We start from the raw sequence: 16148 nt of genomic DNA on the forward strand, positions 1-16148 counted from the left end.
CGTGTGTTTTACTGTCTCTTGGTTGCCCATTGTGTCAAATCCTAAACTAATTTTCTGTAATGATTAATTAGCTTTGTATTTGTGTGAGAATGAACTGCAAGAGGTGCTTGTCTGTTGTGTACATTTGTTTGAGGTAATGAACTGTATTGCTTTATAGGTGGTGAAATCTGTTCCCATTGAGCCATTGAGTAGCCAAGTACTTCATACAATATAGATACACAGGTAGAAGATATGCACAGGTACATAGTAAAACAGATGTGTCACTCATGGACATGGTTTAGTGGTGGATTTGGCAGTGCTAAGTTAACGGTGGGACTTGGTGATCTTAAGGGTCTTTTCCAAGCTAAACAATTTTATGATTCTATGAGAGAAAACCATTTTTGAGAATTGGAGTTTGATCTTTTTTATGCTAATGCGACAGTGTTGATTATGTGAGCAGACATGTAAATCTCTCTAAAAATTGCCAAGTGAAAAATAGTGTGTATCAGAGGGAACATTAGAAAGTCTCTTGAATTAAAGCACGTAAGACCTCAATTTTGGGACTGTCAATTACAAAATGCACTTTTGTTGCCCAGTAAGCTTCAAAGGAAGGTCACTGTTGTCATCTTGGTTTACTTATGCTCAAAGAGATGGGTTAAGATCTATGCATGTTTCCAGTGCTTAATTTGGCACTTCATATGGTTTGTTCTCCCTTCTCCCTGTCCCCTAAGCCACTTGCTGGATTCAGGGATTATTTCCTGTTTGCAGAACTCCTATTGACATCAGTAGGAGTGTTGTGCAAACATCTGGGGATTCAGTATGGCCTCTCCTCGCTTTATTCGCCCCCCGCTCCCAGCCAGCAGGATAAGCACAATTATTCCTGGGATCTACTAATATGGTCCATACTCATGCAGGCAAATGGAAGAGCTGGGATTCCCAGAAGGGAATCTGCCTGAAACGTGGTGCCCTTCTGACATATCTGCTGTCATAAATCTTCTATTTCTAGATCTCAACCCAGTAATGTGGCATTTTTTTTTGTCTCTGCTGGTAGCAACTGCTTAGAGGGAGATATAGCTGCTTTGCAGTTTTCTGCAGGGCCAGTTCTGTGGAGATACTGGTTGAGCTAGAAAACCCAAGCTGATTTCCTTCTTAGGGCCTGCCTTATCCTACCTTGTGTATTTTTCAGTAAATGGGAAGATAGCAAGATGAACAAGAAAAACTAGCTATAAGGTATACATATACTCCATTAATCCTAATAATCCTGCCCTGCCTCTGTGCTGGCTGTAAGTTTGTTGTAAAGAGTTGGTCCTGTACAATGAGGTCTTGTACTGTCATAGCCATTTGTGCATGAGGTATCGAGACATCAGTCTCGTTTGCCTGCTGTCAGCCTTGGAGGGAGATGTTATTTCATAAATTAGTAGCTGAATTCTACTGAACAGGCTAAATTTCCTATGCTGAGAGTGGTGGTGGGTGCTGAAATATGAATTCCTTTCCTGGAATTGGTCCCTGCACATGCTATAATACCCCTTGCTGCTTCCACACGCGTGTCTGAAAAGGTATTTATGCTCTGGGCAGCCATGGTCTAGGTTTTATGGGACAAATCTTGTGTTTCTGGTTCACTGGAACACCCTACAGGCCTGACTGTTCTCCAAAGAAGGCAAGACTTTACCCAAGTTGTTATCCTCTGCAGAATAGTGCCTAGACCTGTTCTGCCAGCAGCTAGCTCTTCACACAACCGTTGCTTCAGCAGAAAGGACGGACAAAGGCAGTGCTGTTACAGTAATGTGACACAGGGGGACAACTGTCTCAAACACCTTGGTGACTTCCTGAAGGGTGACCAGAAAACTGTAGCAGCCCTGAGAAACAGACTAAGATCTATGCCCTAACTGAGAGCTTTTAGATGCCAAAAGACAAACCTTTCCCTCAGATTGCTGCTGTGCTTTAGCACCTACTTGATTACTGGGTCAAATGCATTATGTTACCAGATATAAGCTTTCCCTGATCAAACGTATGTTTTATCAGCCACATAAATGCCAGCATGACTCTCTCATTGCTACAACATATTAAACACCTTGGAAATGTTTCCTTAAACTCTAGGTCAGTCTTATGAAATCCGTCTACTTGAGAATAGGAAATTGGGAGAGTTTCAAGATTTAAACACAAAATATGTAAAGGTAAGGAGAAATATAGATTTCTTTTCTTCCTGCTATTACATACAACCTCTAATGAAGAGCCTGACCTTGCTCACACTGAGACAATGGAAAATACTTTGCCATTGTTTTTAATGGGAGCAGGGCTGATAGAGTTGTTGAGTGCTAGTTTCATGGGATTATGCAGCTTGGCTTTACAGGGCTTTATTCTGTTTGTGACCAGGGCCTCAGAGTTTCACTGTGAATACTGGGTTTGGGGGAATCCCAAAGTTCAGAGGTGAACATGGTCAAAACTGCTGAGAGGCAGACTTGTCTCCCTTTGTAACCTCAGAAACATGCCTGGGCTGTTACAAGTCAAATGGAGGACCCTGATGTTTACATGGTTCTGAGATGCAGATTTTGCATAGCTTCAGTTTATTTTGATTATGGGCATAATTATGAACATACAGAACTTGATCATTTGGTTTGGGGGATTTTTTGTTGTTGTTTTCCCCCCTTCCAAAACAGTTCAAATTCAAAAGCTTTGGTCTGGATCTTGGTTCTGGATCCAACGTTAAAGCCTTCCTCTCCCCAATTCTTGGCTGTTCTGCCTCAGGATTCCTTTTGGGAAGTGGGGACTAGTTGCAAAATTTGGATTCCAATCTGGATTTCAAATGTTGTCCAAGTTTAGGTAGTTTCCTGTTTGTCTTTGGCCTAGTTCAGGAAGCTTGTGGATTGGGATTCCAGTTTTGCAGGTCTTCCCACTGTGGCTTGCTTACTTCTTGGAGCTAGGGTTTGATTTGGGCATTTCTCAGGTTCATTGGCAAAAATTGCTTATTCATTTGATACAGAAGCCCCTAGGAGGAGCATGGACTTGAGAAACTGGGAGGTAACGGGTCATTAACTCATGCAAGTGTAGCACTCTGAATATACAAAAGTATATATTAGTTAGGAGTACTTTGGACTTGTCTGCTCTGGGGATTGCCCTTATTCCAGCCTTTTTGCTTCAGTTATTGACATGGCTGCACCATTGCAGACCAGAGATGAAAATTCTCCTGTTACAGAAGTTTTCCTATTCTACACTTTAACTACACTGGGGCAAATCCAGTGACTGGCTGTTAATGGCTGGAATGAAGTTGAATTCCCACTGACAAGGTGTCTGGGCATGTCAGCTCCACTGGTGCGGGGACGGGTGAGCTGGCTTTCACATGTGCTAATCAGAGTGGGATATACTGGGGCTGGGACACGGTATAGGCACATTAAATATTGTCTCCTTGTGAGCTATTTGGGGTTTAGAGGCAGGATAGTGATGTCTACGTGGCATGGCACATAAGATTAGGTGGACATTGCTATTACGCTTCCAGACCAAATCCCAGAAAGCTGTACATGGCTGCACTATGCAGTGTAGACATACCCTGTGAAGGGGAAAGGGTGTTGCTCTCTCACTCAGGGGTCCCTTAGGAATCTGAAAAACATGGTGATGGGTCTCTTAGGTGGACCCTCTACTCTCCTCATGACTAAGGATGAGAAACATAACTGATCAGCTTTTGCTTTCTACTCTGGAAAACCAAAGTCATCTCAAGAGAAGGGCCTCTGGATCACATCCTTCAGCTTGCTGTCTTTTCTCAACAGAGCATAATTCGTGTAGTTTTCCATGATCGACGCCTGCAGTACACAGAGCATCAGCAGCTTGAGGGCTGGAGGTGGAGTCGGCCTGGGGACCGCATCCTTGATATAGGTGAGACTATTTAATTATGGTCCTGTGCAGCGTTTGGAAGCGAGAGGCTGAGTGACATATGGAGTATTTGTATGTGTGTTTAGGTTTTTTATATCCTATTCTCTTAGGAATCCTGTATGCCTTTGGGTGGGAAGGAGATCTAGCATTATAGGTGCCAGATAGATGTATCACTGGTGGCTTGCATTTTCACGTGCGTCTTGTAGTTGTGTGGAAATGCTTTCTCTTCTTCAATTTAATATTTTTAAAATTTTAGGGGTTTTCTTCTACAGATATTCCACTGTCAGTTGGTATCTTGGATCCGAGGGCCAGTCCAACCCAGTTGAATACTGTTGAATTTCTGTGGGATCCATCAAAGAGAGCTTCAGCATTCATCCAGGTAAGAGAGAACTGATATTTCTCTGGTAAATACAGTGGTGAGATACCTTACAAAGACCTGGAGAGTTAAGGTAACCAGGAAACGAAGAAGGAAGATGCTAATGATAATATACAAACTCAAGTGACAGTTGTGTATAATTAATTTGTAGGCTGCTTGCTAAACCAACTTGGTAGCAACTTACTATCTTTGGAGTACTACTTACTACAGCTAGGATTTTAGAATATTTTTCTTTTTTAAAGAATTATGTTGTTTTAGATACATGAATTTTGTCTAGAGGAAATTGTCCATAACCTGTTAGTTTTGCTTCCTTTCCTCCTTTATGAGTGTTTCTCATCCCAAATGCCAACTATCTGATTTTAATCTATGTGTGGGATTTACTTAAGTTAAAGGATGCTTTTCCTGATGCCCTGTTTCTTTCTGAGCTGCTTGTTCTTCTAATTGTTTTGTCCTGAGGAACAGAAAAAATGAAAACATCAAAAGTCTTCAGCCTCTCTTAGCTTCTTGGAAGGAGCCAATACCTTATGTTCAGGCAGAATCTGAAATTCAGGTTTGCACAGATTCCAACTGTCCCCAGAGATGAGCACAGCTTTTGTTTTGCCAGGTACATTGCATCAGCACAGAATTTACTCCACGGAAACATGGAGGAGAGAAAGGTGTGCCCTTCCGGGTGCAAATCGACACATTTAAACAAAATGAAAATGGTGAATACACAGAACACTTGCATTCTGCAAGCTGCCAGATCAAAGTGTTCAAGGTATGAGGTAGTTTTGTCTTTGTCATCAACTAGATTAAGATATGGAAGTATGCATACTTTTTAAATTGTATATGATTGATGCAAATAGTGGAGTAAAAGAACAGACTTTTATCTGGGTATGCCTCAGATCATAAAGAGGGCTCTAGCACACAAAGTGATATAAACACAGAACTACACAGCAATTCTAGTTAAATTCAGATGACCCAGGTGCTGCACCAAGACTTATGCCAGTCCATTATGCCTTGAACACTATACAAATACTGATATGGTTAGGGTATCTGCTATGTTTTGGTGTTTGAAGGCAGTGATGACATTATGGCATCTCCAGGGTTTTTTTTTATTCAATCCTTCGTGAACAGTGAGATTTGGAGACCTTAAATACCCTTCTTTTTTGTTTCAGCAGAGTTCTCCTCCATGGTAACTAGGGGAGAGAAAGATTCAGGGAGAAAGCATCTCTGAAGATCCTAATCTGGGCATGGCACATGTATGGACACTTAAAAAACTTTTCATAGGCCTGTTTTCCCAAAGGATCTTCTGCTCCAGTTTTGCTCCTGTGAGCAGTGTCTTACATGTTCGTGGAGGGATGGTACAAATACCAGTTGAGGTGCATAACTCGTGGAGCTCATGGTCTGAAATGAGTACTACCAAATCTCAGGACTGTGGTCAGCTTATTTGGTCCAAGAGACATTAATGGGGGACGTTAAAGAAACAGTGGAGATGCTTTGTTATATTTTTTTGTCTAGGAAATGCAGATCTGATCTTATTCTGTATGTAGAGTTCCCTCAGACCTTAAGGACACTTTTGTGAATGTATTAGAGAAGAAATCTGTTGGCCTCTGTCTTCAAACTTGTAATACTTGGCATAAGGGAAAGCTTGTGCTTGTGCTTATAGCCTAAAGGAGCAGACAGAAAACAGAAGACTGACAGGGAAAAAATGGAGAAGAAGACCACCCAAGAGAAAGAGAAGTATCAACCTTCCTATGAGACAACTATTCTCACAGAGGTAAAGCATTTTAGACATCATACTATTTCTGCATGTTGGGAGATGATAGATTTGAGAGAAAATGCAGTCTAAATGAGCCCTGGAGGTTGTCTTGTGGAGACATGTATGCCTAGATCTGATTGAAATTGAGAGCAGAGTGAGATTACAAAATGTCTCTCACTGTTGAAGTTTATAAAAGTTGCCAAAGTTTCTTATGTTTTAGGGTGCAAACCAACCCTTAACAGCCTAGCTTTAAAAGGAGTATTTTCTCTATCTTGTGCTGTGCTCCTGGGCACTTGTTATGGTGCTTAAATGCCAGTTGTAGGAGGCATTTTCTTCAGAGCTGTCTGGCAAAAGCTTATGTTGGAGATGGGGCACTTGAATAGATGAATAGGGTGTCTGATTAAATTATTAGTTTGTTTTTCTGTGAATGTGTCTGTGAAGCTACTATTACGTACAAGATCATAGAATCATAGAATAGTTAGGGTTGGAAAGGACCTTAAGATCAGCAAGTTCCAACCCCCCTGCCATGGGCAGGGACACCTCGCTCTAAACCATGTTACCCAAGTCCTCGTCCAACCTGGCCTTGAACACTGCCAGGGATGAAGCATTCACAACCTCCGTGGGCAACCTATTCCAGTGCCTCACCACCCTAACAGGAAAGAATTTCCTCCTTATACCCAACCTAAACTTCCCCTGTTTAAGTTTTAACCCATTACCCCTTGTCCTACCACTACAGTCCCTAATGAAGAGTCCCTCCCCAGCATCCCTATATGCCCGCTTCAGATACTGGAAGGCTGCTATGAGGTCTCCAGGCTGAAACAGCCCCAACTTTCTCAGCCTGTCTTCATATGGGAAGTGCTCCAGTCCCCTGATCATTCTCGTGGCCCTCCTCTGGACTTGTTCCAACAGATCCATGTCCTTTTTATGTTGAGGACACCAGAACTGTACACAATACTCAGAAGATTCTGGCTTGTACTCTAGGAGTATCTTGAATGTCTTATATTCTGATGGATTTGGGGTGGAGGTGCATGTGTTTTTACTCTTGCCTGCCATTACTAAGATGCTAAGATATATATATATAAGCTTACCCCAGGTTTGCAGAATTACTAAGCAATAGGACTCAAGAGAGTGGTTTAAAAGTGCTGTTCCTTCACCCTGTGCGGATGTGTTGTTGTTTGATTTAGTTCTTCTGTTTTTTGAAGTGGCTTGCTGAACTTCTGAAAAACAGAGGTTTTCTTAATTTAAATAAACTTCCTGTTTGTGAGATCTGGTTCTTCCCTCTCAGTTTTCCTCACATTGCAAGGAGCAACCAGTATGTTTTCTAATTCAACATGGTGGTTGTTAGTGAGGCTTTTGTGTACACAGACCTAATTCTACTGAGTTGGCAGATCCCAAACTCTCCCTGTGATCTCTGATGCACTTTGACATGTTGCATGAGGAAATGTGGGTTGCTAAAGAGTTAAATATTTGCTAGTGCTCATGAGATGATAAAATATTTGCTAGATGATAAAACTCCAAAGCTGCACTTGTTGTCTTTTTATCATTGCAAACAAGGATACTACAGAGCATTTTCTTGAGCTCTTGATGGCAGGGCGTTCCACGGGGCTAAATTTCTCCTGCTGATTACAGTGGCTTAAATTCAGAACAGAGTCACCAATTCTAGCTGGGTTGCTCTGGTTTTACACTACTGTAATGGAATATGGAGTTTGACCTATATTTGTGAAGGCTTTTAGCAGTTTTGTGTCTGTCTCTCTCAAATTTTCTCTATATAATACCCATTTTTAACTTGAGCTCTTCAACTAGTAGCCAGAGGTTTTAGCAGATTGGTTTGAATTCTGCTCTTTCACTGGTACTAACCTGAAGCAGTGCCTCTGGAGCATATTTGTCACTCTTCCCTGGATTTAATTAGGGATGTATAATTGAGACCAGGGGTATTTCTGTATCATTGCTGCCTTCAGTCTGCACTGACTTACTGGCGTTGCTCTGACTTACAGCTGTGCACATTTTGGCCCAGTGTTATTTGGGGACAGGCTTTGTGAAATGAGAGAAATGTGGAATGCACAACTGGAATCAATCTGGCCCCTGACAGCCCGCTTGGAGAGCAGTGTAGAAAATCCATGGCCTGTCTCCTTCTCTCAGCAGGAGTGATGAGCTGAAGTTAGTGGCGTGGCAACAGCATGAATGTGGTGTTAGAGGAGAATCGAATCCTTTATTTCCATCCTTACGAAAGTATCCCCACTGCTTTTCTTCCAACAGTGCTCTCCCTGGCCAGATGTGCCTTATCAAATGAACAATGCTCCATCTCCAAGTTACAACAGTTCTCCCAACAGCTTCAACCTTGGAGATGGGTATGTAACAAATAAATGCTTTTATCTTTCTTGTTGATATCGTAGTGTTGCGTGGATGTTGTTTGTGTGTCCATGCATTTCATACCCTGGAAGAATAGGTGAAGGGCCACCCTTCCTAGAAAGGGGAAAATATTTCCCACTAACTGTTTTGAGACCTTCCATCCAGGAATTCCCTGTAATGCATAGTACTGTCTGTATGTCCACTGCTTATGTGGTGCCTGGGAGGTGAGCTTCAGAGGGTCACCAGGACAATTCCTGCTATAAATTTCCTTTCTTATTCTTCTGTTCTTTAGAGAACACACGATGCCCTGTACTAGCATTTTCCACTGTTTCTGACAATAGCATTTAAGTCTTTCAGCCTTCCTTTCTGTCTTGAGGTAGTTTGGGGTGCTGGATTCCCAGTTGAATGGGGATAAAGGAACCCCCCCTGTGGCAAAACAGCCTGAGTTTTGAGAAGTCATTCTAGAACACATGACTAAAAGGAGGCATATTTAATTCTTTAATGTAGCAATCATAAAGAAACAGTTTTAGTGGTCCTGAAGCACCCAACATGATAGCTGATGACAGAAATAAACGGCAGAGTCCCTTGGTAATTCTGAGTCCTCCCTGTGACATATTTGTCCCTAGGAATTTGGCATGGGCCTTTCTTTTCCTCTTTTAGGACTTTGCAGCCTTGTTGCCTTCCTGCAGTTTATTAATTAATCAGTGTTGTATCATGAATTTTCAGTGAGCAACTTCAACCTATGCATAAAGAGAAACACTGAAATGAGAAAAATTGGTGTTAGTAGAAGGATCTGTTGAGCGTTTTCTTCCACTGCTAGATGATTAATTCTTTGGGAAAACCCTTGATCAGTTGAGGTCCTGTCTATGTTTTATCAGGGTTTAATAGAAACACGGTTTTATGTGATATAGTTAAATTGCAATTTCCTATGTTTAAGATAACACCAGGGTTGAGTTATAAGGTTCTTTATTAATTTTTTTGTGATGAATCACTATTAGGTAGTGGATTTAGTTAAGGGATTTCTGGCTTGTAGAAATTTTGGGTTCAGCCACTCTGTAGGTCACAACTTTCATGCTTAGATGGTGTCATGTTAGTAAGCTGTCAGTATGGAAAAGTTTAAATGAGGTCAGTAAACTGGGTAGAACCTCAGCTGACCAATGGAAGGCATGAGTTGGGGTTTGGGGTTTTTTTAAATTATTTTTTCTTTTTGTCCAGACTTTGGACACATTTTTAAAAATCTGATAGAGGAAAAAGCCAAGTTGCTGTGTAACTTGTGACAGTTGAGTCAGATGGAAGAGGGGGAAAAGGATGGACACTGCTATGTAAAATTTAAAATAATGTGGTTTTTTTTCTCTTCCAACTTTGCATAATTTTTTTTAGCAACAGTTCTCCAACCCACCAAGTGGAGCTCCTGCCTCCCAGCAATGATGTAAGTACTTGAGATCATGTTAATGTGGTGCTTTTCTTTTTTAGGACACTGGTGAACAGTTCATTTCAAGACCTTCTTATTCTTTTTGCAATGTAGCATCTCCTTCCTTCTGCTTCTATTCAAGATGCCCAGCAGTGGCTTCATCGTAATAGGTTCTCTCCATTCTGTAGACTCTTCTCAAGCTTTTCGGGTGAGTTTAAACAGTCAATTATTTTGTCCTTGTTCTCTTTTGTAAGGGCAGCTTAGGCTTTGCATCAAGAGCATCTGCTGCTGGCCACTGTTCGTGGGATCACTGGTCTGATCCAGTGTGGTTGCTCTTTTGTTCTTAGATTTGTTAGCATTTGCCATAACAATTTGTAGAAATATAGAATAAGTAAAGATGGAAGAGAATAATTTGGGATGGGACTTTTAAAGTTCATTAAGTGCTACCCCTGCTTGAAGTAAGTCCAAGGTCTTGTACAGTTGCATTTGAATATCTCCAAGGTTGGAAATTTCACAATCTCTCCAAGCAGCCTCTTCAAATAGTTGACTACTGTCACAGTGAAGAAGTGTTTCCCATGTTCTGTCTGCTGCCTCTCATTCTGTCCCTGTGCACCTTTCAGAAGAGTCTGGCTCCATCTTCATTCAGCTCCATCTTCACTGTACCCTCCCATTAGATAGTTATACACAGCAGTAAAATGGTGGAAGGGGGAATTTTTAAAGACGTTGAAACCTTGAGGAGCCTCTTTCTGACTTGTAGCAGGGGGGTTGGAACTAAATGATCTTAAGGTCCTTTCCAACCTTAACTGTTCTACACTGCTACGATTAAATAACCTTGTGAATATGGCAGGCAGAGAAAACTGGGGCATTTAATGGCCAGTGTTAAACATCTAGCTTGTCTCTGACTTGGCAGAATATCTTTCAGTGCAGGGCTGCTCTTTTGGCAGCTTCTGTCAGTGCACAATGATTGATTTGCATTGTACACCTCTCTGAATCTGCTACTCTCTAAGGAGATCTCTCTGATTTAGATTTGTGAATTCTCTCCTCCTGGCCTTTTCCTGCTGCCCATACACACAATTTGGAAGCTAAGATTTGCTTAACTTCTGAAAAAAAATCAATTTGAAATATGTAGGTGCTGACTTACTGAAGATGTCCAAAGAAGATTTTGTTCAAATCTGTGGGCCTGCTGATGGAATTCGGCTCTTTAATGCAATCAAAGGAAGGTTTGTACTTCCTCCTTCCATTTTTTTTTTTTGTTTTTGTTTTTGTTTTGCTATGGAAGCATCCCTTGGTAATTTCAGTCTTAACAAGAAGTTCATCCTGGAGCTGTAGCATTTAGACTTCCTTTTAATACTTCAGAGAGGTCATCTGAGAGGATGGAGATCACAATGGGGGTTGGACCAGATGATCTCTTGAGGTCCCTTCCAACCCTAGGGATTCTGTGATTCTGTGTAATGGTATTCAAATCCAAGCACAGCTCACACATATTGCTGAAATGAAGCAGCATAATGTGGATCTCCAGTGCTGGATCTGATATGCTACCACCTCATAGCTTCCCTCCACTTTATATGAAAGACAGCCTACAATACGCTGTGTTACATCTCCATCACAGGTAACAATCAACAAACCAATCTCTGGAGTCTCAAATGACTCCTAAGCTTACTTTTATTGCAATAACATCTTAAATTCTACAGCTGAGCAGGATTCAAATCAGTAAAGGCAGGTATGATGAGCTGCTTGGCAAGTGCTGTAAACTTTTTATTCTTATTTGATCCTGATGAGATTTAGGTGCTCTGCTGTGTCCCACCACCTCCCAGTGGGCTCTGGCTAGACCCCTTAAGACGTGTAGTCCCTAGCATTAAGACTACCTCTTAGCTGGTTATTTATGCAGAGATTGAATGATTCCATCTCTCATTGCTTAATAGCTGACTGGAACAATTTTAGATCTACTAAATAACTTACTACTGTTTTTTTAATAACCCATAGAAATGTAAGGCCAAAAATGACAATTTATGTCTGTCAAGAACCAGAACAAAACAGGTCCCATCTCCACCAAAAACGAGAAAATGGAGATAGCAGTCTTTGTGGTAAGTTTTTTATGTATAGACTTTGTTAAAACACTTAACCTGGTGAGAATGTTGCTTTCTGCCTGAGCTTCTGTGTGGGACAGCTTGCTGTTTAAAGAGGTCCTGTTTATCTCAGCTCTACCACTCCAGTTAGTTTCAGGGCTACAGATTCCAACTGGTACCATCTTGTCTCAGGAACAGACCAGATTTATAGGCTATCTGCAGAATGCTCTAGCAAAATCTCTGTTGAGTTCTTAATAGGGACCATAGCATTAAAAACTAACCCCCATCCACAATTCGCTTCAGATTATGGCTTGTTTGAAAATATTCTGGGAAATGGAAGGTCTTAAAGTGAGGTTCTAATTCTTGAAAGTTCAAAGCTTTTGGGGACTCACTGACCTTAACTGTCCCTCATGTTGTGATGTATGATCAAATGAGAACAGATTGTCCTTAGTTCTTGCACATAGTATAAACTAGGCACAGCTTTCCTACTTTGTTGTTTCTACCATTTGTGTTGGATTTAAAACTTAATGCTGTCATCTACAGTTATTTGATACATTGTAGTCTTTAGTTCATGCTTATGGGATCAGTGGGATAGCATCTAATGAAATACTACTTTTTTTTGTGACATAATATCATTTGTCTTACTATTTAATTGGATCTACTTTAAAATGTTAAAACCAATAAAAGTAGATTATAAAAAAATTAACATTTTTGTGAGAGAGTTTATTTGGTGCCCCATGATACACGTTGTCATTAGTCCCTGTGTTTTCCTCTGGGCAAAAGTAACATGTGCTTTATTTTTCCATGGCTCCCAATTACTGGGTATTTTTTTACAAATCATCAAGCTTGATATTTGGGGCTGCTTTAAAGTTAACAAGTTCATGTATCTACTGTCAGGATTTGAACCTTGATCTTAAACCCATTTGGCTGTTGATACGGAGCATCTTAGTGTTATCTCTAGTCGCTATTCTGTAATTATAACTCTGTAATTACTTTCAACTTGTTGCAGTATATCATGCAATCTTCTTGGAAGAATTGACCACACTGGAATTAATGGAGAAGATTGCAAATTTGTACAGCATTTCTCCACAGCAGATAAATCGAATCTATCGGCAGGGACCCACAGGGATCCATGTATTAGTGAGCAATGAGGTAAGGGGTTAATGTAAACTCTGTCAGAACTGTAATAGTTGTCTGACTTCTTGAAGTTAGAATGGCCTTTTAAATTAGGGAATGAGTCTTCAAGGAAGCTTAGCAGTTACTAATCCTGACAAGTTAAAGCAAATACTTAAAGCAAATCATTCATGCATATCATTTATTTTGGTGTGTTTTTAAGACCATTGCTTTGTAAAAGAGTATGTTTGCATTTTTTGTTGTGCTGGATTTTATTGTGGTTGGTTTTTTTGTTGCTTGTTGGTTTGTTGGTTGTTTTTTTTTTTAACAAAACAGAATAATTCATTTCCTCTTCACGTTGACTACTGAAACAAATTTTGGAGCAAGGATCTAAAAATAAGAACCTTTAAAATTAAATAGGATATTTAATTTCGATTTAATTTTCTTCTTTCCTCAAGAAGGCAGGTTTGAAAATCTGTAGGGCAGCTAGTCTTCCATCTTGGCCAGTGATTACAGCCATTGGGTCAGAGTCAGTGCTATGTAAGTGCACACTGTAGTTTAATGGACCTCTGCTAGCTGTTTGTGTCCCGTTACATGATGGCTTAATTTAGTCCAATCCATTAACTTGCAGGTTAATAGTGAGTTGCCCTTCTTCCTTTTTTCCTCCCCACTAAATTACTTACTCATTCATGCACCAGAATCACTTAAGGAGCTTCATGTATAAGAAACATTGTTAAAACAAATGAAGCAGAGCGTAGGTCTCAACTGGAGCCTAAATCAAAAGCTGTAATGCTTATTCCTAGAGTCTCCTTGCTGTTTCAGCCTGATTAAATCTGAAATGCTGATGCTTTATGGATGTAAAGTGCTTGGAGGCAACTCTTGGTAGGGGAATTGCCTGAACCAGTTTGGGTATAAGGCTTTAAGTATTTAAGTCAATTATTAACAATGTCTATTGCTTTTTTAATATTTTTTTTCTTGTTCCAGTAATATAGTGCAAAGAATAAGGCACTCTATGTATGTACTTCATGCATCATTAGGCACAGACTGGCCAGTGAAGTTTGATTTGCAGGAGCAGGGGGTGAATGTTAAACCCCAAAGAGAATAGGGAGGTTAGTCTAAGTTGAAAAGGATATTTGGTGTGAGAACTTAAAGTGCTTTACTTGAATGTTATTCAATAGTTAGGAAAAGGCTTTTGCTTAAAGCTGGATTTTCTGAGCTTATCAGAGAGGTTCTGGTCACCTCCCCTCCAAAGTTAGGTGTCCAACATCTGCTTCAACTGTCTTGAGACACCCCTGAAGGTAATTTATCTCCTCTGTTCCACACAACTACTCTGAGAGAGCCCATTTTTTAACAATGAAGCTTCAATGAGCATTTCAGTTTGGATCTGAAGTTAGCTGAATCTTTTAACTTACCTCTTTAGTTAGGGGCCTCACTAGAACCTGCACGTGTTCTGAAAATCTAGTTTTATCATGACTAACTCAAATCACTTTAGATACTTATCTTGCTTCCCATGATCTGCCTTGCCTCTCCTAGTAGTTTCATTAAGATTCCTGTGCCTCAACAAAATACAAACAGGTAAATGATTCCTACAAATGTATTTTGACTAATGTCTAGTAAAAATATCCAGATGGATGCTGCTGAGATGGGTTTTCAGTAGCAATTTGCCTTTATTCAACAAGGAGTCCATTTCTCAGGGTTGACCACCTCTGGGTAGTATTTCACAAACTAGATCAGTTCCAGGCAAGCACTTTAATATGTGCTTCTCTTAAGCACATTAGCAGCTGCAAGGATCTTAATTAATCAGTCATGTACTTTAGTAATCTTATGGGCAGGGTTACTCAGGACTCTAGGACTGGACACCAAATGTTGTTTGATACCTCTTGAGTCTATACTGGCGCTGAAGGAAACTTGAATGCAATTGCTCTTATGTTGGCTTTTTTTGCTTCTGCCCTTCAGATGGTGCAAAACTTCCAAGATGAATCTTGTTTTGTTATCAGCACATTAAAAGGTATGTATTGCTGTTGCTATTACACGTGGCCCTAAAGATAATTTCTCCTTTTGATTGCACTAAATGTTATTACAAACTTGGTGCTGTTACCTTGAAAAGATAAGTAGTCTAATTTAGTGTAAGGAAAGGTGTTCCGTTTACACTATGATAGACTGATGAATCTGTTTTTTTCAGTTACACTTATAAAACTTTCATAAATCCATTGATAACACTGACATAAATGGGCAGAAAGCCCTCTAGTAAAATGGTAAAAGATGACTGTATGTTGTATTTTTTAATGTAAATGCTTTGACCTAGATGTTCAATATTGATTTTCATGAGTGGGTTGTAGAACAAGGTTACAAACTATTGCAAACTACCTAAGAAGAAACCTGGAGCTCTGTGCCGTTTTCTGAAAGCAATGAAAAAAATGCTTTGCATTTCTTTGTTACAGCTGAAAGCAATGATGGCTACCACATCATTTTAAAATGACCGTGCTGCACAGAAAGACTTTAACAGCCTAAAATATAGTGCCTCACTGAGATTTCTACAACTTAGACTGGAAACATGAAGAACCTTCTGGATAAAATGCTCCTGTGAACTAAGAATTACCAAACGGCCTAAGGAAAAACCTACTATTACAGATATACATTTCTGGTGGTGTGTGGTTTAGTTCTTTGTTTGGTGGGGTTTTTTTTAATATATATTTTTTTTTTAATAAGCTGGAGCTGAAAACATCCTCAAAACTTGTACATGTTTCTTCCTCCCTCCCTTCCTCTTCAGTCTTAAAAATTGTTGAGGTTTCTGCTTATTACTTAGAAACATCTGCCTTGTACTAAAGGGAAATGAAAGATAAACAAAACCCAATTTCTAGACCCCTTGTGGTTGGGTGAATTGATTTATTTTCTCTTCTGAGTGTTCTCTTGCCTTCAACACACACCCTGTTGCTGATTGACACAGGCTCCCTGGGGCTTCTCTTTTACTCTTTGAGGTGGAAGGTCTGGGGCTACATCCAAAGCCAGATTGAGCAATGCAGAGGATGGATTTGGTGTCCAGTCCTTACCCAGAATGTCAACCCTGAGAGCCCACTCTTAGCTATTCTTCACCTGTAGATGTGATCAAAGTTCAGAGACCTTGGTCCCCCTGACAGAGCTTGTTACACTCATCCAGCAGAACAATTCCGCAGGGTTCAAGGGATGGCAGACAACCTGTGGCAAGGAGTTCAGTACCATATGATATCTTCAGCTTTAGAATAGTCTCCC

General features: G+C 40.3%; 1 protein-coding gene across 1 annotated transcript in view; it reads left to right on the forward strand.

The window, feature by feature from the left end:
- Positions 1-15540, forward strand: part of TFCP2L1 (transcription factor CP2 like 1) — a 32426-nt gene extending 16886 nt beyond the window's left edge. The window contains exons 3-15 of the mRNA XM_061370105.1: positions 2077-2153; positions 3741-3846; positions 4116-4222; positions 4824-4976; positions 5868-5978; positions 8217-8308; positions 9690-9738; positions 9835-9928; positions 10850-10940; positions 11704-11804; positions 12796-12938; positions 14856-14907; positions 15341-15540. Coding sequence (XP_061226089.1) covers positions 2077-2153; positions 3741-3846; positions 4116-4222; positions 4824-4976; positions 5868-5978; positions 8217-8308; positions 9690-9738; positions 9835-9928; positions 10850-10940; positions 11704-11804; positions 12796-12938; positions 14856-14907; positions 15341-15378 — 1214 coding nt within the window. The 3' untranslated portion in view covers positions 15379-15540. The remainder of the gene's footprint in view (positions 1-2076; positions 2154-3740; positions 3847-4115; positions 4223-4823; positions 4977-5867; positions 5979-8216; positions 8309-9689; positions 9739-9834; positions 9929-10849; positions 10941-11703; positions 11805-12795; positions 12939-14855; positions 14908-15340) is intronic.
- Positions 15541-16148: the final 608 nt, after the last annotated feature.

The sequence above is a fragment of the Neopsephotus bourkii genome, unplaced genomic scaffold, assembly GCF_033783945.1.
Source record: "Neopsephotus bourkii isolate Nb327-2 ecotype Australia unplaced genomic scaffold, CSIRO-AGI_Nbou_v1 NB_1526, whole genome shotgun sequence".
NCBI lineage: Eukaryota > Metazoa > Chordata > Aves > Psittaciformes > Psittacidae > Neopsephotus > Neopsephotus bourkii.